Source organism: Temnothorax nylanderi, unplaced genomic scaffold (assembly GCF_030848795.1).
Source record: "Temnothorax nylanderi isolate EJ_2023f unplaced genomic scaffold, tnyl_v1.0 TNYL_tig0076_pilon, whole genome shotgun sequence".
Taxonomy (NCBI): Eukaryota; Metazoa; Arthropoda; class Insecta; order Hymenoptera; family Formicidae; genus Temnothorax; species Temnothorax nylanderi.
Window position 1 is genome coordinate 365968 of NW_027249138.1, and position 25394 is coordinate 391361.

Genomic DNA, 25394 nt, shown 5'->3' on the forward strand with positions numbered 1-25394 from the left:
AAACACTGCAGAACAGTTCTTTACAGTAACAATTTCTCCAATCAGCTGTAAATAAAAGTCAGTGTCAGTCTTTTTCAAAATAAGCTTTAAGGGAATACAATGACACATTGCTTGTATAAAACATGGAAAAAATAAATAATGTGAAGTACGATCCTATTATTTCGTAGTGAAACATTAAAGGTTTAGCATTCCAATGTCAGTTAATTTTAATTAATTTTTAATCGTTTGAAGAAAAGTAAATAAAAGCTGTAATAAATGAATTTTTTGAATCTATTGACGCTATATACATATAAATATGGAGAAAAACGTTAATGAAAAAGAGGAGAAGGAAGAAGAGGAACAGAAAAATTCAAGCAACAAAGATGACTATGATAAGTCGTCCATCTCATACATGGACTATCGGTATGTATAATATTAGTTAATAAAATTGTATTAACATTGTTTACATAATTAATAATTAATAGAATTTGTGTTATCTCAAAAATTTATTAAACAGCATTATTTTATTAAAACAGAATAAGATGGATTCGCGATCAAGTTTTGAAGTTTCTCGGGCTGCAAAATCAGGAACATCTTTTCGACAAACTGATTAATGTAATTGAGCTTTCTTGATACACAATTCAAAGATTATTAATTAAAATTAATGTCTATCGTCTTTAATTATTAGGCGAATAATCGATATTTTGAGGACAAATTACTCAACTTTCTCATATTAGACTTGTACGGAGTGACAGATCTAGAAAAGAAGCTGATTTTCTTCTACAAAACTTACGTCAGTGAAGTATTTCAGGAGGAGGTCCCAGTATGGGAGGAAAGTAAGATAAAACATACATTTTTATAGAGTCGATAAATCTCATGATTCTTAAAGTTACTGAAAATATCTGTGGGAAATCGTATTTTATACACATTTTTTAGTCAAATTTTTAAATATTATATTAATATAAATATGCTAGAATTAAGCAGTAGATTAATAATTGACAAGACGGTTTGTTTTATTATGCTTAATAATAAGTAATTGGATTTTGTATAGAAATCATTTTTATGCATAAACACACCTTGTTTTATCAAATTATCACACAACATGCGTAATGAAAGCGTGCGGTATTATATTATATTGCTTTTTCTTGTTTAGAAATGTAATTTTTACACAATCTTTCTTACTTTTACATATAACCGAAGACGCAAATATAGTTTTAAAATTAATATATCTTTTGGGAATATACTTTTTATAAATTTTTTAGTCAGACAAAAGGACAGGGAGTTTTGTACATAACGACATTTGTAAATAATGTTAGGAAAAATGGAGAAACGCGATGATGACGAGAGGAAAAAAGACAAGAGGTTCGCAAAGAAAGGTAAAAAGGGAAAAGCTAAAGGCAACAAAACAGATACCAGTTCAGTTGCTAGTCGCACAGCAATGAGTACCAGCACATTGCATACGCCCAGTGTACAAGACTCCAGCGAGGAGGAGGAAGAAGAGGAGGAAGATGACGGAGAGCAGACTGGCAGTGGCGATTTTCTCAGTTACCCTAAAAAAAAGGCAGATTTGAAAAGCGCATCTATCGGTCAGCTACGTTACATTCTACAATTTCACGTAGATTTTATTTATTTTGAAAAAATATATATAGTGGCATATAATAATCAATTGATTTCTTCAGACAGTTCCGCTGTTTCCGCACCTCCGCTTGGAGAAGAGGACAAATACGTTTTGACTAAGGTTATACAAAAGCTGAATAATGCGCGAATTATCATAGCCACATTTATGTCACTTATTATCGCTTTGAACAGTTAATTCTGTACATAACAAAAAATCAACCTTTTGCTAAGAAAAGAAAGATCTAATCATTCGACCGATCGTTCCGGTTTCACCAGCGGCAGTTAATTTTATGTTAACCAATTTGCTGTCTCCTTCTTCAATTCTGGTTTCAGAAAGAGACAATATAGTAATCGATTTAAACCGCAGTTAAAACGTACCGGCATTGAGTAACCGATCGTAAACTACCCAGCGATCTATGGCAATTGCAGAAAATGGTGGAGAAAGTCCGTCAGGTACCAGTGCTTCACATGATATGCGGCCAAGTAGACGGCAATAGAACCGACCTGCAGGACGTCACGTTCTTCTATTTTATGCGCACCAGCGACGAGGGTATACCTTCCTTCGATACTTACGAAGAGTGCCTGAACGAGATCACGAGCTACTTGGTGGTCGGCTCGCTTGATAGAAAATTCTTATCCTCTTTGAATAGCATTCTAGTCAACGTAAGCACTGTCAAGGAACAAGGAACAGATATTAGCGATTAGGACTAAGGAGTCAGGAATAAAACTGGATGCACAATAAAAAACACAGGCAACATAAACAGGGAATGACATAGGCAATAGATTTTTAACCTATCACTCCTATCAGAAGCCATGTATCATTGCTACACCAGCCTTATTCCTGATTTCTTAGTCCTATCGCTAATATCTGTTACTTGTTCCTTATATTTTTCATTGTGCGGGGGTTTTAACCGTAAGTTTCACTGGTCGATTATACTGTCATTACTCCTTTTACAACTGCGATCTATTTCAATAAATTATAAACTATAGCACTATGAAAATTTTAAATAGTTATCGTTCTTTTCATATATAAATTTTAGAATTTTTTATATACATACTGATTGCGGAATCATAAAAACAATTTTTATCTTAAAAGCACAAAAATTTATGGACATTTCAATATCACAAATTTAGGGAAAATACATTACATTGGATAAGCATATTGAAATATTTAAAGCTAAAGTGATTCAATAATTTGCAAAAAATGAATGCTACTTAGGTATTTAAACCATTGGTGGAAAATCAATTCAGAACGCCTGATACTGGTGAGCGATGGCAAACGAAGAGTGCGGACGATGGAAAACGGAAGAACGTAGATGTAGAAGCGGTAAGCATCGAGATAGTAACAAAGAGAAAGTTTTAATATTGTTCATAATAAATTTTGATAAAATATGATTTAATTAAAAAACAGTAAAAAAAATCTATATGTCTATGATTATAACAATAATGCTTTCTCCAATATTTCAAATGTCTTCTATATAAATATAGCTTTTTCTCTCTCGTATATCACACAGTATTAATTCAGATCAATAATAAAAAATAATGAACTATTAGTAATAAATGATTTCAAGACTTTTTTCTTTTATTAAAGCGATCAATGCTGAGAAGACCATCCCATTTCGTAACAGCGTCCAGTTTAGTATCCCGACAGAATCTGGACGCAAAGAGAAAGGGAGACGATGAAGGAAACGCCACAATCTCCGTGGCTACCTTGCAGGATGAGATCCCAAGGAACCGTAAACAGAAGTCAAGTTTAAAAGGATTCGATAAAAGATCCGGACCATCCGTTTCGGAGTCCAAGTCCAGTAAATCAATTAGTTCGAAGGAAATAAAAAAACAGCCAGCGGGCGAGCAAATCAAGAAGGATATTTTAGATTATCTTGACAATTTAATTGAGAAGACGGAGTGGTTAGCCTTATTATTTTATATCAAAAATTGATCAATATTACATCCGTCTTTTAATAGTGAATTTTTTTCTATATTAACAGTCTCGTAATTTTAATTTTAATGATATAGGACATTGGAGCATGTCGAAAGCGATATCTTACTGACGATGCCGAAGATTCCAGAGCTGAACAATCCTGCGATAACAGATGATATGTTGCTGAAGAATAAAGATATTGTTGAACAAATGGAAGAAGTAGTTATGTTATGGGAGAAACATATACAGAAGGCAAATAATTTAATATCTTTCTTTTCCGTATACTTTTTGTGTAATCTGTTTGTGATTTTGGATTTGCAATATACGTAGCGTCCTAAATTATCGAAAATAAAATTAAAAACATGGATAAAGATGGATAAAACATCAGTATTGATGTATCGTGAAGATAATTAAAATAATTTCTTTATGAATAATTAAAAGTTAGATCTTAATAATAACCACATATTACATAATTTTATTTTATTATCGCTCAGGTAATGGAGTCATACGAGAGCAAAGTACTTCCGAAGAAAGGACCAATAGCGGAGCATCAATACTGGCAGGATTGTGAGACTGGATTAACAATATTGGTTGAACAGTTAAAAATGCCCATTGTTAAGAGGATTCTCACTCTTCTGGACCAAGCACTCTCACCAATCGCCTCCAGCTTCCATTATTATCAAACTGAACTCTGGAAGCACTACGTCGAGGCCAGGGACAACAATAAATTTGTTCAAACGCTATTGAGATATTTTAAAGTAAAAATTTTAATAATTACTTATTTTAACTGGAATAACAAATATTGGATGTTATTAAAATACTAGGACAAACACTACTTTTGGATATATTCTTAAATCAATTTGAAATATTTTGAAAAATGTACAGATATTTATAGCTTTTAAATTATAAATATTTAGAAGTAAAAAGCTTTTCGTGAATTGTAATTTAAGGATTAAATTTAACTCTAACAGTTTTATTCTTAAAATATTAATTGAGCAATTGTAAAATGTGACAAACAAAATAAATCTTTATTGAAAAAACAAATTAATGAAAGAATACGCTTCTAAAGAATTCACGCAAATATTTTAATAATACCTCTTGGTTATTTATTAACACAGTTAATGACCGAGTCGGATTCATTCGAATCTATATCGGACTGTATCCCGTCGCTAATGGAGGGATTGCGAATGCTCTGGGTGTTATCGAGTTATTACTGTCGTGAAGAGAAGATAATGTTATTGATGGATCGAATATCGTGGCAACTCTGCGAGAATGTCAAACAGAATTTAGCGATCGTCCTGCTGTTTAAAAAGCCTTTGGAAGAAATTCTGGAGAAGACGAGCATGGCCAGCGCGATGCTGAGACAATGGAAGCGATCGTACCTGAAGACCAGACTGGACATCGAACTGTCGGGGAAGGGAGCTCGCTGGGAATTTGATCAGAAGCGTCTCTTCCAGAACACGGAGTACATCGCCGAGGTGTGCAGTGACCTTTACAAAATCGCCGATGTCCTGCAAGACTTCTATAACATCTTCGGGCCTGATCTGAAGTCTATCATAAACGATCCGGCGCAGATCGACGCTGTGATAAAACGAGTAGACGCGTTAGTAGTGCCGATCGAAGAGGCCGATTTCGACATCTTCAACGTGTTCAACAAGGAAAACTGGGAGGCATTGACCGCATGGTTTTACGAGCAAGTAACGTTTCTAGAGGATCAGGCCAAGTTCTACATCGACGAGTGCTTCATGGTGCTGATCAGCGCTGAGAATTCGCTGGAGATGTTGCTCAAGTTCAAGAACATGAAGACCCGGGCCGCTATTCAGCGCCAGTTACTCCGAAAGTTCGACGTCATTATGCAGCAGTTCAGCAAGGAGGTCAACATTGTGGAGAGCATATTTCATCGTGGCAAATGGCACCCACCGTTGCTGACGTATCATCCGCCGATGGCGGGAGCGATCTTCTGGGTGAAACAACTGTTCCATGGACTACGGCGGCCGGTGTTGATTTTTCAGGAAGTACGCGAGCTGAAGCACAGCGAGCTGAAATTGCTCGCGTTCAGCCAATATCTCGATCTCGCGAAGCAGCTGAAGAATTTCGAAGAAGCGAAATTCAATATGTGGCTCGATAAGGCATTATTGACGGTGACTGCTATCATGAAGAAAAGCGTGTTAAGGATAGTACGCGTAGAACGGGATCCTCCAGTCGCTTTAACTTTCCCGGACGAGGAGCGAGTCACGAAGAATCTCCAACTGATTCACGTGGCGTCAAAAGCGAAGGGCAAGGATGTGGGTTCCTTCCTGTCAACTCCACGTGAATCCCTGCTGAAGCTGGACGGCGTGATGTCAAAGCCCAGCGCGGAGATCGAAAGTTCCATTGCCGCAGGCTCTAGAATCATTTCTATGACACAACCACGCGCGGAAGTGAAAGCTGATGCTCGAGGATCCTCGTTGAAGGACGGCAAAACTTCAACCGTGTCCTTCGACAAGCATGATGCTCGCGCGAAGATCGCCTGGCCGGAATTTATGAGCGGCGCCATTCTGGTAGAGTGTCAGCTGCGCTTTCAGGTCAACTTCGATTGGGAAGTGTTCGACGTCATCAGAGAGGCAGAACTAATGGAGCATTTGGGTTTCGAATTGCCCGCAACTATCAGAAACGTTGGCATTCAGAAAAATCGGCTGAGAACGGATATCGACGCTACCACGAAGATGATCAGTCAGTATAACAACATCCTGGATACGTTGGACAGAGCAGATATACAACTTTTGAAGCAGACTCTGCAGGACGTCGAGAAGCACATTCAACCTGGAGTAACGCGGTTTAATTGGAATTCCCTGAGCATCTCAGATTATGCATCCACTTGTAGTAGGATACTGAAAAACTTGAATTCCATTGTCGAGCAAGTCAATCAGATAAAGAAAGAGCTTGATAACAGAATAGAATCTGAATTGCAATCGTACCATCTGTTTTCTACGAAGAAGGAAGTCGCCGAATCAGAGGTTCTCTTGCCGTGCAAGGTATATACTAATTTTATTATAAATTTTCTTTTTATATAATATAATTGAGGATTTATACCTCAAATATATAAATCCAAATCAAGACGATATTTTTTTGAAAATAGAATTAAACATTAATGTTTCTTTCTAGTTAAAATATTGAGTTACATAGTAACGATAAAAAGTAGATTTATAATTCATTATATACAATTTACACGATATAATATTTAGGGGAATGGTAATTTTTATAAATAACGAATATTCTTTTATTGTAAACATTGTTCAACGAAATGGAATTGTCTTGTTGTTAGATACGACATCTAATTCCTTTTTTTACAGGGTTATTTTACGGAAATAAAAAATCGACGATCTGAGCTGGTGTCGTCGATGTTGAAGACTTATCAGTCGATTAGTCCAATGCTTGTGAAGCTGGAAAGCTTAGTGTTGGGTACTTCCACTGGAAAAAGTCCAGCCATGCAGCTCTTATACGAAAAATACGAAAAGAAAATCTTCGCTGCCTTTATAATGTATGTATCTTTTTTATTAGTAAAAATGATAATTACATTAAAATAAGTTCTTTATTTTACAAAACGTCGTTCGGTCTACCTTCTAGATGTATGGTAAGAAACATGGAAGTTCTAAACAAAATATTAAACAACACTAAGCCGATCTTCCAAGTAGACGCATTATTAATAACATCCGAGGTAATATTACGTCCGTCGCCCAACGAGATCTATAGCACCATTTGTCACGATGTGCGAAATCTGCTCGAAAGACTGAAAGGATTTTCCAGATGGATGAACGGAACTTGCTTGGAGTGCAAACCGCAGAGAAGGGAGCTTTCGGAGGATTTAGTCGCTTTCAGTTTCTTCGAAGATGTAATGAGTGTTCGAGTTGAGTAAGGTTTATCTATTTGCATGTTAAGTTTTATGATAATTTAGTAATAAATGTGTTTAAGCAAATTTATCAGCATCGCGCGGTACAATTTAAGATTTAAAACTACTGCAGATAATTAACGAGCTCGTGAGAGTGGTTCACGACACAGCGTATAGGATCTCGATGGAATGCTCGCGATACCTGTATAGATGGAAGAAATACAGCAACTTGTGGTCATTTGACAAAAATCTGGCTTGTGAGAAATTCGCATCGACGAAACCTACGCTCTTGCAATACGACGAGAAGTTCACGTTTTACGAGGGCATTCTGGAGGAACTCGAAGATATGTCGTCCTATTTCGACATAAATAGTGTACGGTAAAGCGGCATCGACAATTTAATATCTCAATTCTATGTAAATATAAAATCCCACATATTTTTTAACAAGAAGAATATTAACAAAAATTTAAAATATAATACATTAAATTTAATTGTCTATAATCTTTCAAGTCTGTATCACGACTTCGATTTATGCTCTTTTTTTTCGAAAGGCTCAACCTGAAACCACTTTTATCAGGCATCGAGCGTCAAGCGAAGGAATGGAAGCAGGTTTTAGGAAATTATCTTTTGTCTGACACCGTGTTGGCTATGAGTCAACTGAAAACTCAAATCGACACTTTTCGCGGCGAGATCGAACTGGTGATCACCGGACTGGACCGTTTTGTGTCGATCATGCAGGCAATCGCTGACGTGAGAAATACGGCAATCCAAGCCGAGGTGCAATTTCTTTGTTATCAGGAGTGCTTTCAAACTATGCGCGCCCACGGGATTGTCTTCCCTTCATCGGATGAAGCGATGGCGTACGAACTGCAACACGACTGGGAGTCATTGTATCTCGGAGCACTCTACAGAGCTTCGACTTTGGAAAGCACCAGTGACAAATTTGCGGAGCTGACCCGAGAGCAGATCCAGCAGTTCTTGGTCGAAACCGAGATGTTCGCCGACGATTTTGAGACGCACGGTCCCGGAAGCATCGGGAACGATCTGGAGCTTGGACTGAAGAAAATGGATGTACGTAAAAAAAAGATATTTATCGATAATTACGATTATCTTTTTAAAAACATTTCTCTAAAAAATTTTTCTCAAATTTTTATTGTTTTTTTATTTTTCGAATAATATTGCACCTCCGATAAGAACGAAATCACAAATTAGAGACTTCTTCAATCTTATTTGCAGGAATATGGAAAGCTAATCAATAACTACGAGGAACGACGGCTGAGTCTGATAAAATTAGAAAATTTATTCGACTTACCGTCCACTGACTACTCAACTCTTCTCAAGATCAAGACGGAATACGAGGGCATGGACGTGCTATACAATCTCTATAAGGAGCAGAGAAGCGCGCGAGAGATCTGGGCGAAGACTCTGTGGGTGAACTTGAATCCCCAGCAGCTCATCGACGGTATGGAACATTTCATAAGGGAATTCCGACGGTTGCCGAAATCCATCAGGGCTACGAATGTCGGCCACGCATTGGAGACCAACATGAAAAACTTCAAGAACTCGGTGCCACTCTTCATCGAGTTAAAGAACGAAGCTATGCGCGAAAGACACTGGCAAGAGTTGATGAGAAGGACCGGACAGTACTTTGATATGGACCCAGATAGGTGTGCGGATGATGGATAATTAAACGAGTGCTAATTATGCGTGCGAATAAATAGACAACCCGATAGAAATTGTAGTTGCGAACAAGATAATCTAAATATAATGTATAAGATAACATAGAAAGATGATTATTACATAATTATTACGTAAAAAATCCGACAGCTGCTAGCATTTTTGTATATTTTATTATATCTAAATATTCTTTTAATCTATATTATTTTTATTTGCTTAGTAAAATCGCATTAATGTGCGATATTTATGAATTTAGAGTATATACGCGTATCTGTATATTTTTTAATATTTGCGTACATAGTAAACGTTGACATTGTAATATATAAATTACCTTCTACAATAATAATTGTATGGAATATGTGTATAATTTTTCATTTAAATTAACAAGTATATTGTATATTATTTTTTAATTTTTTTATTACACTTTTGTTTTTATAGATCGTGACAAGAGATATAATCGATGGGCAGTATAAACACACTCAAATGCATATATAGTTTAATTTGTTTTATAAAAATATAATTAATTACATAGACACTTTTTAAGTGATATAAACATGGCGCAAGGAAAATCTCTTATAGAGGGGTAAGCTTCAAGCGATGTAATTGCTCACTTTGAGTACGTAAATATTATAGAAATAAATATTAAATAACTGAATATAATTTCAGATTTACTTTAGAAAATATGTTTGCTATGGAGCTGGGAAAGTATCAAGACATTGCACAAGACATTGTGATGTATGCCGTAAAGGAGCTTGCGATAGAAAGAGGCGTGAAGGAATTAGCGGAAGTATGGAAATCCATGGAATTCAACATAGTGAAACATTATAAAGGTATTCGTCAAAAGCCTAAGCTTAATTATTCGGAAAAAATAAATAAATGCGAGTAGATAAGCCCTGAATTTAATTAAGCTGGTATAAAAAAAATAATACTTTTGCTGGTCACAAAAATGAAGAATTAATTGCGAGAAAGATGTACAATCCTACGATTGCTGATTGTATTTCTCAGGTACGGAAGACCGCGGCTTTATTCTCGGACCACTCGACGAATTGAATCTGGTACTCGAAGACAACATGTTGACCGTGCATAGCATGGCAGCCTCGCAATTCATCGGACCATTTCTCAACGTCGTTCAAAAATGGGAACGCACGATGCACACGATCTCCGAAGTTCTGGAAGTGTGGGTGGACCTTCAGCGAAAGTGGCTGTATCTCGAAGGTATCTTCGTGGGCGGCGACATTCGCATTCAGTTGCCGGACGAAACGAAAAGATTCGATGATATCGATCAAGCCTTCCGCAAAATCATGACTGACACGTCGAAGCGACTCAACGTCTTAGAATGTTGCACGATTTATGGTACCAAAGAGAAATCAATCTATATTTTAATTATTGAAACTAAATTTTAAAAAATATATAAATTATACAAAAAGGATAAAATTTTTTGGTGTATTAAAAAATTCGAACAAATCAATTATGTGTTTTTAACAGTTATTGATTTGTAAAATACTCAGGCCGAAAGGACGAATTTGAAGCCATGATAGCGGCCCTCGAAAAATGCCAAAAATCTTTGACGGAATACTTGCGCAACAAACGCATTATATTCCCGAGATTCAATTTCATAAGCGACGACGAACTGCTGAGCATTCTCGGCAGTGGCAATCCCATGGCAATTCAGGAACATGTAGGAAAGATGTTCGATAATCTCGATAAGTTCGCACTGGTGTCAGACAACATGGACAGATTGATGGCTACGGCCCTCATATCTTGCGAGAGAGAAGTTATGGATTTCAGAAATCCCGTGTCCACGGAAGATCAGATCGAAATTTGTATGGGCCTGGCTCTTGAAGAAATGAAGAGATCGAATCGATATCTAACAAAAAAGGCGATCTACAATTACGGCAAGGTTTATATTAAATTATTATTTATTACATATTATTTCCATTTCTTTGCACATCAAACTTGCCAAAACAAAACTTTTCCAAAATATCTCTTTTCTGTTCTCTGCTAATCTTCAATGTATTGCTTAGAGATAATTACTAATTGAAAGATTAAAATTTGCTCTCTTTCGTAAATTGTATGTTATAATTTTCACACAACTTATATAATAAAAACAATAAAGCTACAATTATAAACGTAGGTGCGAAGACCGAGAACGCAATGGATACTTGAGTTCCAAGGAATGATGATTCTTGTAGCCAATCAGATATGGTGGACCGCAGAAGTCGAGAATGTATTCGAGAAGATATCCCAGGGGAATAAACGCGCAATGAAAGAGGTAATATACGCAAATTGTGAATATAACTTATATCTAGATAAAAAAATATTTCTTTCTCATGTTTATAGTATTTACAACAACTCAACACTCAACTGGACGAAGTGGTGACACTGATGGGTACCGGCACGCTTACAAATAATGACAGAAAGAAGATTGACATGGTTTTGACCATCGACGTCCACATTCGCGATATTATCGAGGGTTTTGTTAGAGACAGCATCGTGGATCCCACAGAATTTGAATGGGAAAGCCAATTAAGGTAATTTTTGTTTGGAAATCTATGACCTTTAGGCAGATAGCAGATATTAAACAATATAATTTTAATGATTATGATAATTTTATATAAGAAAAATATTTAATAAATATTCTTTATAAAAGTATTATATTATATTATACTTTTAGAATTATTGTCTGTAATGAATTATTTTTGTATACGTAGATTTTACTGGGTTCATGATCTGGATAATGTATGGATGAACCAATGCACAGGCACTTTCGAATACGGTTACGAGTATATGGGCCTCAATGGCAGATTAGTCATTACACCTCTGACGGACAGGATATATCTTACTATCACCCAAGCTCTCTCGATGCACTTGGGCGGTGCACCGGCGGGTATGTGAAGCATATACACGTGGTAGAGTTGCAAATTTCTCGAATATGAGTCAAGTATAATAGCTTATTCTCATTGATCTTAAACGTGACCCAGCCACAATAAAACTTTAACTGCTATACTGTAATTATAAATGTAGAGACACATTGAAAAAAGTAAAATATTATACAAGCTTTGAAAATATCAGCGCAAAATTGATACTTTTAATTTGTACTCGTTTCAATTATTCGATGGGGGTTTAGTAGCCCAGAAAATTATATCTTATTTATTTTTAACATTAAGGTCCTGCTGGAACCGGAAAGACCGAGACGGTCAAAGATTTAGCGAAAGCTCTGGGGCTCTTATGCATCGTAACTAATTGCGGCGAGGGAATGGACTATATCACGATCGGGAAGACTTTAGGTGGTCTTGCTCAGTGCGGGGCATGGGGCTGCTTCGATGAGTTTAATCGTATCGACAGCTCTGTTCTCTCTGTTATTTCAACCCAGTTGCAAACTATACGCTCAGCACTGCAAGTGAAGGCTCAAAGATTCACGGTATGTATTCCATTAAAACTGGAAAGCACGAAGTACTGAAAATAATACAAGTTATCTCTAGTCTCACAGTGAATTAATGAAATAATTTTAACAAAGGATAGAGCATTCTGTAAAGAAGTTCTATAATTATACGTGTCTAATATTATGGAGATTTTGGAGATAATCAAAGTTGTATATTTGGTGCGCGACAATTCAGATTTTCTTTTTTACTTTTCTCTATAATTTTATTCTTTCGATTTAAGCTTATATTATTCTCTTCTTAAAATACATGCTTGTCAAATGTAGTTATATTAATTTCTCCGTTATTTTATACATAATAAATAAATTTCTATTACATATAAATTCCTGTACAATGACAAAAATGTTGTTCAAAAGTTTGAGACCCAAGATATCGTGCTGGACTCGAAGGTGGGAATATTCATCACCATGAATCCAGGATACGCCGGTCGCACGGAGTTACCGGAGTCCGTTAAAGCCCTCTTTAGACCAGTGGTCTGCATAGTGCCGGATAACGAGCTAATCTGCCAGATCAAGCTTTTCAGCGCCGGTTTTCTGACGGCAAAGTTACTCGCGAAGAAGATGACTGTTCTCTATAAACTGGCAAGCGAGCAGCTCAGCAAGCAAACGCATTATGACTTTGGCTTGAGAGCCCTTAAATCTGTGCTTAATATGGCCGGCCAACTGAAGAGGACCTCCAATGATTTGCCCGAGAATGTCGTGCTGATGAGAGCCCTCAGAGACATGAACTTACCTAAGTTTATATACGACGACGTGCCGCTCTTCCTGGGTCTGATTAGGGATCTTTTTCCCGACTTAGATTGCCCCAGAGTGCGCTATCCAGATTTTAACGAGGCAGTTGAGGCCGTATTGGGTAAACATGGCTACATCGTTTTACCTGAGCAAGTAAATAGCGTTCTAACCCATTGCATACGCGTATCTAACTATTTATATACTAAATTTGAATTAAAAAAGAAACAAATAAAAAAATAATGCAATCCCTATGCAAAGGTTGATAAAGTCATTCAATTATACGAAGTGATGATGACCAGGCATTCGACGATGGTCATCGGTCCCACCGGCGGCGGTAAAACGGTGGTCATCGAAACACTTTGCAGGGCACAGACGCACCTCGGTAAACTCACGAAACTGCACATTCTGAACCCTAAGGTGAATAATAATTAAACACAATAGTAGCATTGTTAGTTTTTGTCGTAGCTCTTTTTTAAATCGTCACATTTCTTGATTCTATCAAGGCTTGCACCGTCATTGAACTGTACGGAACGCTAGAACCTACGACACGCGATTGGACGGATGGTCTCCTGAGCAGTATTTTTCGCGAGATTAATCGACCACTGGATCCCGGCAAAGATGAACGAAGATACATACTTCTCGACGGAGATGTCGATGCGCTGTGGATCGAAAACATGAACTCGGTAATGGATGACAACAAGCTGTTGACTCTGGCCAATCACGAAAGGATCAAATTGCAGAATCATTGCAGTCTGCTTTTCGAGGTAGCTTAATACGGATATAGTATCGACTACTAAGTGTGTAAGGGGGAATTTAAGTTTTAGGCAAATTAATCTGATATTTGAAATAGTATTATTTGCAACTAATTTTACCGTCGCTCTTAATTATATATAAATTATAGCATAAATAATTTGACTGTGATTTAATAATAAATTAATAATAACTTTAAAATACCTGAAAATAAATCACGATGAAGATAAAATTATAAAGGTAACAAATTTAATAAGAAAGAAAGGTTCAGACATTTTAAAATAATAAATTGTTTCTTATGCTAAAGGTAGGTGACTTGCAGTACGCGTCACCTGCAACGGTTTCAAGAGCGGGCATGGTCTACGTAGACCCGAAGAACTTGGGCTACCAGCCATATATGGACAAGTGGATACAAGCTCAGAGTAAGGCCGATCAAGATTTTCTTCGAGAAATGTGCGAGAAATACGTACATGGTTCACTTAGGCTCATTACCGAAGGAATGTTAGGCCTGCAAGCGGTCGAACCACTTCAGACGATTATCCCACAAACTGGACTCAATATGGTAACCGCTAGATTGACTATCGATTTGCCGGCAATCATGATTGTAACGACGATTAAATTTATTCTGCTACATTTACAAAAAATGAGAAAAGAACGAAAGTTGTCCCTCACTAATTCGCTTTTTCTGTTGTATTTTATGAATAATTTTTTTCTGCACGACTTCTCAAGGTAACTCAATTCTGCTACGTATTTGATGGCTTGCTGTCGTCGTTGAAAAATGAATTGACGAGAAAAAAATCAGAAGTTGATCAAGAGGAAGAGGACAGTTTGTTGGCGACGAAAGAAGAGCTCTGGGAAGCAATGTACATTCAAGCGTGCTATTGGTCGTTCGGCGCATCTATTGTGGATGAGGCACGCTCCAAATTTGATGAGTACATAAAGAAGACATGTGGACTTATACTAGTGCAAGACACACCCGCTAAACCGGCGACCGCTAGTAAGCTTAATAGAAAGAAAGAAATTAATAAATACAAAAAAATAAATTAAACATCAAGATTTGATTAATGCACCTTTATCTATCATTATTAACTAAAAAAATTAATGTGCACTTTAATTTAGGATTTATACCCGTGTCTTTTCCAACCATGTACGATTACATATTGGATGTTAATAAAAGAGTTTGGATGGCATGGAAATGGTTGGTACCGGCGTATCTTCACGATAGAGAGAAAAATTTCTCGGACATTTTGGTACAGACGATTGATACTTTGCGTACCACGTGGTTCATAAATCTCATGCAGAATCAGCAAAGACCAGTGCTGTTGGTCGGAGAAACTGGCACATCGAAGACAGCCATTATTCATGAGTTTCTAAGGAACTTGAATCCCGAAAAATACGTGAGTGAAAAAGCAATATCGAAAAGATTGATTTAACAACTAATTACTTTCTGTGAATCCAAATAATCTTCCAACAAATTAATATTATAATACGCATAAGATGCGAAAATTTCACATTTATCAACAATTTATTGTGACATCGAATAGGAGCAGCTTTTAATTAATTTTTCCTCGAGAACCACCTCGATGGATGTACAGAGGAATCTCGAATCGGCGGTAGAGAAAAGATCGAGAGAGATATTCGGAGCACCACCTGGAAAGAAATTAATAGTTTTTATGGATGACATGAACATGCCGATTGTGGATATTTACGGAACCCAGCAGCCCATCGCGTTTCTTAAGCTGTTGTTTGAAAGAGGTGGTTTTTACGATCGCGGACGCGATCTGAATTGGAAGTATTTGAAAGACATCTGTGAGTATCGTACGCAGAATATCTCAAAAGTAACATCGCTCCTTTCAAGAACGTGCAGTCAATTTTTTTAAGCAATTTTATCGAGTTTTTATGTATTTATTGACATCAAGAATTTAATTTATATTTATAATGTATCTGTTTAACATAATTATAGAAGATTATAATCGTATCGATGTCTTACGAATGCACTTTCTACGTAGATTATTTAGCAGCCATGGGAGAACCTGGTGGCAGCAGGAACGAAGTCGACCCGCGATTTATCTCGATGTTCTCGGTTTGTAACGTAACTTTCCCAACGAGCGAGACTCTCAATTACATTTACACGAGTATCTTATCCGGACATCTGCAAACCTTTTCGGAGGCGGTTCAATCTATCGCGAATGGACTCGTGCAATTGATGTTGGAACTTTACAAGGTAATTCCGCGAGACGTTATGATATTATTTTTTCAAATGAGATATCAACAATATAATGCTATTCAGACAGTTAGGAAGGAACTACTGCCGACACCGTCCAAATTCCATTATATTTTCAACATGCGGGATCTCTCGAGAATCATGGCTGGATTGCTTCAGAGTCATCCCGACTTCTTTTCAGGCGTAAAGCAGTTTGTTAGGCTCTGGAGAAACGAGGTCACCAGAGTCATGTGCGATCGTCTCATTAGCGTGCAAGTAATGAGTCTTCTTCTCTCTTTTTTGTTCATTAAAGCTTCATTTTTAAAGTCTCGCTATTCCAGGATGAGAATTTGGTCATCGAGCAACTAAACGGAAAAATACGGAATTATTGGGAGCAAGAACCCGAAGTGATTCAATACAGTTTAAGAGACCCGATACTCTACGGCGATTTCAGGAACGCCTGCAACGAGGATGAGCCTAGGTTTTATGAGGATCTGTTGGATTACGAGGCAGTTTACAGCTTGTTTCTAGAGGTCGAGCTTTTTCTTTAAATGAATATTTTTTTCAGCTATTCTTTTATATTAATTCGATCTACAATGCTATTCAACCAATTTCGCTGTTTACTTATATAGAAAAATATATGCTTAGAAAATGTCTTTATGTTATATTCACAGATTTTCGAAGAATACAACGAGAGGAACAGAACTAAGCTGCACATGGTTCTCTTCAATGATGCGCTCGAGCACCTGACTAGAGTGCATCGTGCACTGCGAATGCATCGCGGTCACGTGCTGGTCATCGGTACGGGTGGCAGCGGCAAGAAATCAGTGATAAAGTTAGCATCCTTCGCCGCCGGTTATCAGCTCTTCCAGATCGTCCTGAGTCGCGGATACAACGAATCGTTTTTCCGCGAGGACATGAAGAATCTGTACAACATAGTCGGCCTGGAGAACAAAAAGGTCGTGTTCATGTTCACGTCCGCCCACATCAAGGACGAGGGCTTCCTCGAGTTGGTGAACAGCATGCTAACGGTGGGCTTCGTGCCGGCTCTGTTCAATGACGAAGAGAAAGATACAATCGTCACTGCTTGCAGAGATGCAGCAGTTAAAGCAGGCTTTGATGTCTCAAAGTAAGCCGACATCCGATTTTGTTCTTGAATTCTTTATCCATATCTTGAAATACATGTTTAATATTATATAAAATATTCTTGACTCTAGGAAGAGCGTTTGGTCGTACTTCGGCAAGACGTGCACCGCGAATTTGCGGATAGCGCTGGCGATGAGTCCATCGGGCGACACTTTGCGGACGCGATGTCGCAATTATCCCGGCTTGATCAACAATACCACCATAGACTGGATGTTCCCGTGGCCACAGCAGGCTTTGGTAGCGGTGGCGAATGTTTTTCTCAGAGACGTAAGCGCAAAGACAGAACGATGAAAGAATTAAGGTTCGAATACAAAATGAGAGATCCTTTTATTCTAGAATCCGATTGTGCCGCAGGAATACAAGGAAGTGATCGTTAGTCACATCGTGTACGTACATACATCCGTATTGCAATATACGGTGGACTTCGCGACGAAGCTGAGACGTCGAAATTATGTCACGCCGAGGCATTTCCTCGACTTTATTAACACTTATTTGAAACTGTTGGTGGAGAAAAAGAATTTCATAAATTCGCGCTGCGCGCGTCTTTCCGGAGGTAGCTGCAAAATCTTTTTACAAACTATCTCAACTTTTACTATATTTCTTCATTAATGATGTAACAATAGATTCAACAATATTTAAACAAATTTTATCTTTTGCGTCTCGTCTTTTATTTTTATTCTAAAGAAATTTATAATTATATATCTTTCGATAAAAGAGACAAAGTTTTTTATTTTTGTACGATAAATATATTTTTTATAGGACTGCAGAAAATCATGGAAGCTTCGGTGACTCTGACGGAACTGAATAAAGTCTTGGCTGTGCAAAGAGTCAAAGTGGGTGATCAAACGAGAAGCTGCGAACAGCTGCTCGCGTCTATCGGTGAGAGCACAGACGTCGCGATGGAAAAGAAAAATCTGAGCGAAGAAAAGAGAAAAGAGATCGCAGACAAGAAGAAAATGATTGCCAAGGAGGAAGCTGAAGCCAAGCAGGCATTAGCTGAGGCCCAGCCAGTTCTCGACGCGGCCAAACTTGCATTAGGCGAACTCGAAAAAGCGGATATCACCGAGATAAGGTCTGCCTTCTGGATTAATTACTGCTTTTCTCCATTTATATAGATTTGATCATTGTGTAGACTTTTTATCTGTTCAAATTTCTAAAACGCATTAATCAAATATTCAATATTGAATTTAAAAAATTTGAAGAGAAAGGCTTAGCACAGAATTTTGAGCATTAAACTTCAAACTCGCTAAAGAATCAATAATGGTAATTCAGGTCCTTCGCCACTCCACCCGAACCGGTGCAGATTGTTTCGGAATGCGTCGCGATACTTCGGGGTGTCAAAGACGTGTCGTGGAAAGGAGCGAAAGGCATGATGAGTGATCCTTACTTCTTAAGGCACTTGCAGGAGATGAACTGCGACCAAATCACTCTGCGGCAACAGCAAGCGGTATGGGCGCATTTGAAGAAGACGGACAAGCTGGATCAGATGCAAGTTATCAGCAAAGCGGGATACGGCTTATACAAATTCGTGCTTGCTGTTTTGGATTATTGCGCTGTTTATAGAGAGGTATTCGATAATTTATCTGTTAACTTTCATCTAAAATCTGACTAATCTTTATTTATCTTTCTTCTGCTGAGATTTTTGTTTCTATGCTTTGACATTTAAAGATTCATCCCTCATCACAGTCTACTTTCTTACCATGTAGAAATCTTATGCAAAATTAATTATATCTACGCTAATAATTTACTGTTGATCCACCATTTCAGGTGAAGCCGAAGATTGATAGAGTTCAGGCGCTCGAAGCGGAGTCCGAAAAAGCCAGGCGTGCGTTAGAAAAGGAAGAACGAGAATTACAACGATTGGAAAAAACAATTCAGGAATTGAATGCGAAATACGATGTCGCAATGACCGAACGACAGAATCTTCAGGATGAGACAGACTTGTTACAACGACGTCTTTCGGCTGCCGATAAGCTCATCTCTGGATTATCCTCCGAGAATGAACGGTGGCGAAAGGATCTCGAGATTCTTCAAGACGATATGGAGAAGATCACGGGAAATTGTTTGCTCGGAGCGTCTTTTCTGGCCTACAGTGGTCCCTTCTCTTACGAATTTAGGAATGAAATGTACAGCGATTGGGAGAGGAGCATCTTGGAGAAAGAGTTACCCTTATCAAAGCCATTCAAGCTTGAAACGCAACTGAGCAATGACGTTGAAATTAGCAAGTAAATAAGACTCCTACATTTGACTATAAAATGAACGTATATTTATAAATCACACAATTAATATCGCTAAATAATTAAATATTATATAATTAAATATAATTTTTTCGTTTCATGTATCGATTAAAGTTAAAATTTTGAAAACGCTATTAAACTTTTAAAAATTATGAATAAAAGAAGAAAGCTGTACAAAGACAATTTTAATAATTATTTGCAGATGAAGCTATTTTATTTTTTTCTAGCAAATATATTCATATAACTTAACGATACGATAAACTCTGCGGCTCTAATATTTAACAATAATTGCAGATGGAACTCGGAAGGTCTCCCACCGGACGAATTATCCGTGCAAAACGGCATACTGACCATGAAAGCATCCAGATTTCCGTTTTGCATTGATCCCCAGCAACAAGCGTTAAATTGGATAAAGAAGAGGGAGCAGAAGAAGACCCTGAAGATCCTCTCTTTCACGGACGCGGATTTCTTAAAGCAAGTCGAATTGGCTATCAAATATGGTCTGCCCGTGCTTGTCCAAGATGCCGACGAAGTTGATCCTATTTTGGATAACGTGTTATCGCGCAATATCCAGAGTAAGCTGTAAAATTCAAATAAATTCATGGATTAATATGTTTGCGTAAAAATGTAGAAATTGCTCTAATTACATTGATTTCTCTTCGGTAGCTGTTGCAGGACGAACTTTCGTCATTTTCGGCGACAAGGAAATAGATTATGATCCACGATTCCGAATATATTTGACAACGAAGATGACTAATCCGATGCTGGACCCTGCCTTGTATGCCAAAGCGGTCGTTATTAATTACATGGTCACTACAGCAGTGAGTTAACTTTATGATACAGTTACAATTATAATACAATTGTTATCATCTAACAATAAGTCATAGTTATTATTATATTAGTCTTGTGTTTTATCAAGGAAACAGTTAGTTTTCTTTAATTTAAAACACTATAAAGTTCCAAATTCAAATTTTGCATAATAAATTCTCGCTTCTCTTCAGGGTTTGGAGAACCAGCTTCTGTCGGTGGTAGTAAGAACTGAAAGACCAGACATAGAGGAGCAACGTGAGACGTTAATCTTGGAAACTAGCGAGAACAAGAATCTGCTGCAGCAATTGGAAGACAGTCTCCTGCGCGAGATTGCTGCGGATCAAGGCACTATGGTGGACAACATTGAGCTGATCGAGACCTTGGAGAACATCAAGTCCAGTGCCAATGACGTGATGAAGAAGCTGTTGCTCGCGGAAGTCACTTCGGCCGACATAAACAAACTTCGCGAAAACTATCGTCCGGTGGCGGAACGGGGTGCGATTCTGTTCTCCGTACTAGTCGACATGGCCACCGTAAATGCCATGTATCAGTACTCTCTGATCAGCTACGTCGAAGTGTTTATTCACTCGTTGAAGAGATCGTTACCAGATCCGGTGGTCGCCAAACGATTGAAGAATATTATTCCGATGCTGACGAAGAACGTTTACGATTACGGCTGCACTGGCATCTTCGCGCGGCACAAGTTGCTCTTTTCCTTACAAACTTGCGTGAAGATAGAACAGAGTATGGGCAACGTGAACCAGAAGCAGCTGGATTTCTTCGCCAAGGGCAGCACGGTACTGGAGAGATCACCTAGATCGAATCCTACCAGATGGCTGCCGTTATCAGGTTGGGAGGATATTCTCAAACTGGCGAGCGGTTTTCCGGAAAAGTTTGAACAGCTTCCGGAAGAGCTACGCGACTGCGAGGATGAGTGGAAGAAGGTAAACATTCAAAACGGTGATTATTCGAATGAATGTAACAATTTAATTTATTTCACGAATATTTTTAAAATTGCACGCACATGCTTTGCTTAAAACTTTGCTTAAAAAAGTTCAAATAGTCTTTGAATTGAGTCATGTTATTCTGTGATGAACAAGGATCATCTTAAAGCGCGGATAATTAATTAAATTGGGTAATTGATAATCCATTTCAGTGGTACGATTCGGATACGCCAGAACTAGAGGAACTTCCTTGCGACTATAGCGTGCGATTGACATCATTCGAGAGGCTGATGCTGATACGCTGTTTCCGCGTGGATCGTGTCTATCGCGGCATAGTTAATTATATTATCGAGATCATGGGCGAGCAATATATTACGCCGCCTCACGTGAGCTTCGACATGATTTTCGACGAAAGCACACCGACCATGCCTGTAGTCTTCGTTCTAAGCCCGGGTTCGGATCCCACTGCAGAGCTGATGAAATTAGCCGATCGGTACGGCTGCGGCGGAGGAAAGTTCAGATATCTCTCGCTCGGTCAGAGTCAAGACAAGGTGAGATAAAGGAGTAACATGATCAAACTTGTAAAATTCATGTCTACAACGTAATAATGACAAATAATTTAATTAACGCATTTTAACGTTGCGTCAATACGTCGCGTTTAACTTCCTACATTTTGAAGAAGTTGCATCTAATTTCCTAAAATTTATTTGCATAATAGATCGCGATGCAATTATTAAAAACGGCGATAACGAGAGGTCAATGGCTGATGCTCCAGAATTGCCATTTGTTGCTCTCCTTCACGAAGAATTTGGAAAAGATCGTGGAGAACTTGGAAAAGCCTCATCCCGACTTTCGCTTGTGGCTTACTACGGAACCCACCCCTAACTTCCCAATCGGAATACTTCAACAATCTCTGAAAGGTACGACAAAAATGTACGGTAGTTATACCTCGTACCTTTTAATGGAATTTATTTGCAGTGGTGACGGAACCGCCGAGTGGACTGAAGCTAAACTTGCAAAACACGTACTTCAACATGCGACCGCAGCTCTTGGAAAGTTGCCCCCATCCTCTGTACAAGCACTTAATTTACGTTCTAGCGTTTTATCACGCAGTTATCCAGGCAAGCAAATATTTAACATAATCGCACATTTAAGCCTCAGAGAAACTTTAATAAAATGCTCTTAACGTCGCAGGAGAGAAGAAAGTACGACAAAATTGGATGGAACATAAAGTACGATTTCAACGAGTCAGATTTTAATGTGTGTGTTACTATCTTGGACACTTATCTGACGAAGGCCCTGGCAACGAACGAGTCTAGAGTACCGTGGAATAGTCTCAAGTATTTAATTGGCGAGGTACGTTCAAATTCTGCAATCTAAATTTTTTTTCTGTGAACGCAATTTTTTAATTAATACATCTAACTTTTTTTATCATTATTCTGAGTTTCTTTTTTACGTAAGTTTAGAACGCAGCTTATTATGTTTATTCTCGAAAATAACCAGGTGATGTACGGCGGAAGAGTGATAGACAGTTACGATCGTCGCGTCTCTTACACATACATGGACGAGTATTTCGGCGATTTTCTCTTCGACGAGTTCCAACCGTTTCACTTTTACAAGGACGACTTCGTCGATTACGTGATACCGCCGGAAGGGGATCGCGACGATTATCTGCGATTCATCGACGAACTTCCGTTGGTGAACAGCCCGGAAGTGTTCGGGCTGCATCCAAACGCCGAGATTGGATACTTTACGCAGGCAATTAAGAGGATTTGGAGGCATCTCATAGAACTTCAGCCGCAAACAGGTGCGAATATATTATATATTTTTCTCGCTTTGCCAAGCACCGTTTTTATAATATCGATCGTAACATCGTATGACAAATTATGGCATAACTTAAATTAAATACGCTGACAATGTGCACTTAAAATAGATTTAATTAAATATTAAATGACTTTATATTAACAGCAAGTTACATATTTTTATTGCTAATATTTTGTCCTTGAAAGAAAAATTTTCTATTAGTTATAAGTTACATTTTCAAATATATCGTAATTCTTAATTTTATAATTAATAATTATTTGTAGCCCGCTTGGATAAAAAGAGTAAGTCGCATTATTGAGATTATCGCATTTTCCGATAAATTATAATGACATTATATAAATTCTTAGCCGTGAGCGTCACCGGTGTCAGCAAAGACGAATCCATTGATAATGTAGCGAGAGAGATCTTGACCAAGATACCCGCGCCATACGATATCAGTAAGGTCAAGAGAAATTTTGGCGTGGCCGTGACACCGACCGCGATCGTTCTATTTCAAGAATTGGAGAGGTTCAACAAATTAATAGAAACGATTACAAGGACGTTGAACCAACTGAGAAAGGTAGAAAAAGTTTTAAATCTTGAGATTTATTCTACCTTGCAACATACAGATTTAATTTAATTACTTTATATTTAATAAAGTAATTAACTTACTTTATACTTAATAATTGTTTAATTAATTTCGTGCCTATTCAGTATAAGATGCATTTTTTATTCTTATAAAGATCCTACTTTATCAATTACTTTACGCAATTATGTTATGTTCTATAGAGAGATTTGCATTAAAGAGAAAGAGACAAATCTCAAACTTTTCGTAATATATTTATAAAATTTCTGTCTTTTCTGTATTCTTTACTACAATACAGTTTTAAATCTTTTTCTATAATTCTGCTAAGTTTATCATTAATTAAAATACAGCTGATATTTAAAATAAAATAAAATAAAATAATTTTAATTATAGGCCATCGCCGGCGAGATTGGGATGGACACTGTGCTGGAGAACATTTCCGTGGCGCTTTATAACGGTACTTTACCGAAAGAATGGGCCAGACTGGCACCAGATACACGAAAGAACCTTGCCGCCTGGATGGACCACTTTCAGAAAAGAATAGACCAATACACAAACTGGGTACGATTACGCGAAACGCCACGAATTCATCATCCTAACGCTATTCCGCGATTTTGCATGTGCATCAACTTAATTAACGATGCTTTTTTCTCCCATTAGTCCGGCGCGAACGAACCTGTGGTGCTCTGGTTGTCCGGGTTGCATGTTCCGGAAACTTATCTGGCGGCTCTCGTGCAAATGGCTTGCCGCAAGAATAATTGGCCCCTCGATCGTTCCGTCATTTACACGACGGTGTCCAAGTTCTCCAAGCCCGACGATGTGGAAGAAAGACCCGATCAGGTGAATCCCGATGACATTTGCTTCACTTTTCGCAATGTTTTATTGGAATCACACTAATATCCTGCCATTTGCGTTTTAAAGGGCTGTTATGTGTACGGATTGTATTTGGAAGGCGCCAGGTGGGACATCGAGGAGCATCGTTTGAAAAGATCGCATCCGAAAGTTCTGATTGAGGAGTTGCCAATATTGACCATTGTACCTACTGAAGTTCATAGATTGAAGTTACAGGTATCGAATTTGCTTATCCATTTCCACAGTTATTATTAGAAAATGTCTCGCTGTTGTAATTCATTTCGAATCAAGAGATTTAAATGCACAGAAAAAAGAAGAATATTTTTGATTTGAAAATATCTTTAGTTTTAACGTGGAATCTGGAAATAAGACTTCTTTTTTTCTGTGTGGCGATTCATAATTTGCAATTTTTTTTTAGAACTTCTGGATTATAAAATTGATAACTATATTTAAATTTGTCACAGAATACGTTTAAAACTCCTGTATATACTACGTCAAACCGGCGAAACGCTCTCGGTGTCGGGTTAGTCTTCGAGGCGGATCTGGCGACTCCAGAACACATTTCGCATTGGATACTTCAGGGTGTTTGTCTAGTGTTAAATACAGATTGAAACGGTCCTCGAGATCAACGAGAAAAATCGAGGGCCGCTATTTTTCAGTGTATTTCACGTATATCTACTATTAATCAATATAGCATAGAGACAAACAACCATTGAACTATTCTTAACTGTCGCAAATAATTTAAGATTATGTATAATTATGTATACTTATCATCATGTATGATTCTACAAATTTTTATCATATATGAATAAATGGGAGAAGAAAGAACG

At 37.7% G+C, this 25394-nt stretch overlaps 1 protein-coding gene across 1 annotated transcript; it reads left to right on the forward strand.

Moving 5' to 3' along the window:
• Positions 1–295: 295 nt before the first annotated feature.
• On the forward strand, positions 296–25337 carry Dhc98d (Dynein heavy chain at 89D). Its single transcript, XM_071709282.1, has 52 exons — positions 296–402; positions 516–594; positions 668–815; positions 1296–1565; positions 1659–1717; positions 2026–2259; positions 2816–2923; positions 3188–3504; positions 3613–3769; positions 4012–4275; positions 4636–6531; positions 6850–7037; positions 7124–7403; positions 7519–7763; positions 7937–8456; positions 8622–9052; positions 9729–9892; positions 10068–10415; positions 10571–10962; positions 11197–11334; positions 11403–11593; positions 11774–11949; positions 12230–12483; positions 12859–13386; positions 13492–13650; positions 13737–13997; positions 14291–14587; positions 14713–14980; positions 15103–15380; positions 15528–15792; positions 15993–16207; positions 16274–16462; positions 16528–16719; positions 16861–17315; positions 17404–17599; positions 17669–17885; positions 18092–18404; positions 18605–18899; positions 19100–19557; positions 19864–20144; positions 20236–20390; positions 20571–21323; positions 21536–21874; positions 22042–22243; positions 22302–22444; positions 22518–22679; positions 22827–23130; positions 23495–23706; positions 24106–24273; positions 24373–24552; positions 24634–24780; positions 25029–25337. Exons 1-52 carry the CDS (start codon positions 296–298, stop codon positions 25173–25175), a joined length of 14745 nt encoding a protein of 4914 aa, XP_071565383.1. The 3' UTR covers positions 25176–25337.
• Positions 25338–25394: the final 57 nt, after the last annotated feature.

Bases quoted from the DNA above. Each gene is read 5' to 3' on its own strand.
- Dhc98d (XM_071709282.1), top strand. From the start codon at position 296: ATGGAGAAAAACGTTAATGAAAAAGAGGAGAAGGAAGAAGAGGAACAG. The intron at 7,764-7,936 runs GTAAAGCGGCAT...TTTTTTCGAAAG, and splicing joins TTCGACATAAATAGTGTACG to GCTCAACCTGAAACCACTTT. The intron at 10,963-11,196 runs GTTTATATTAAA...TTATAAACGTAG, and splicing joins CGATCTACAATTACGGCAAG to GTGCGAAGACCGAGAACGCA.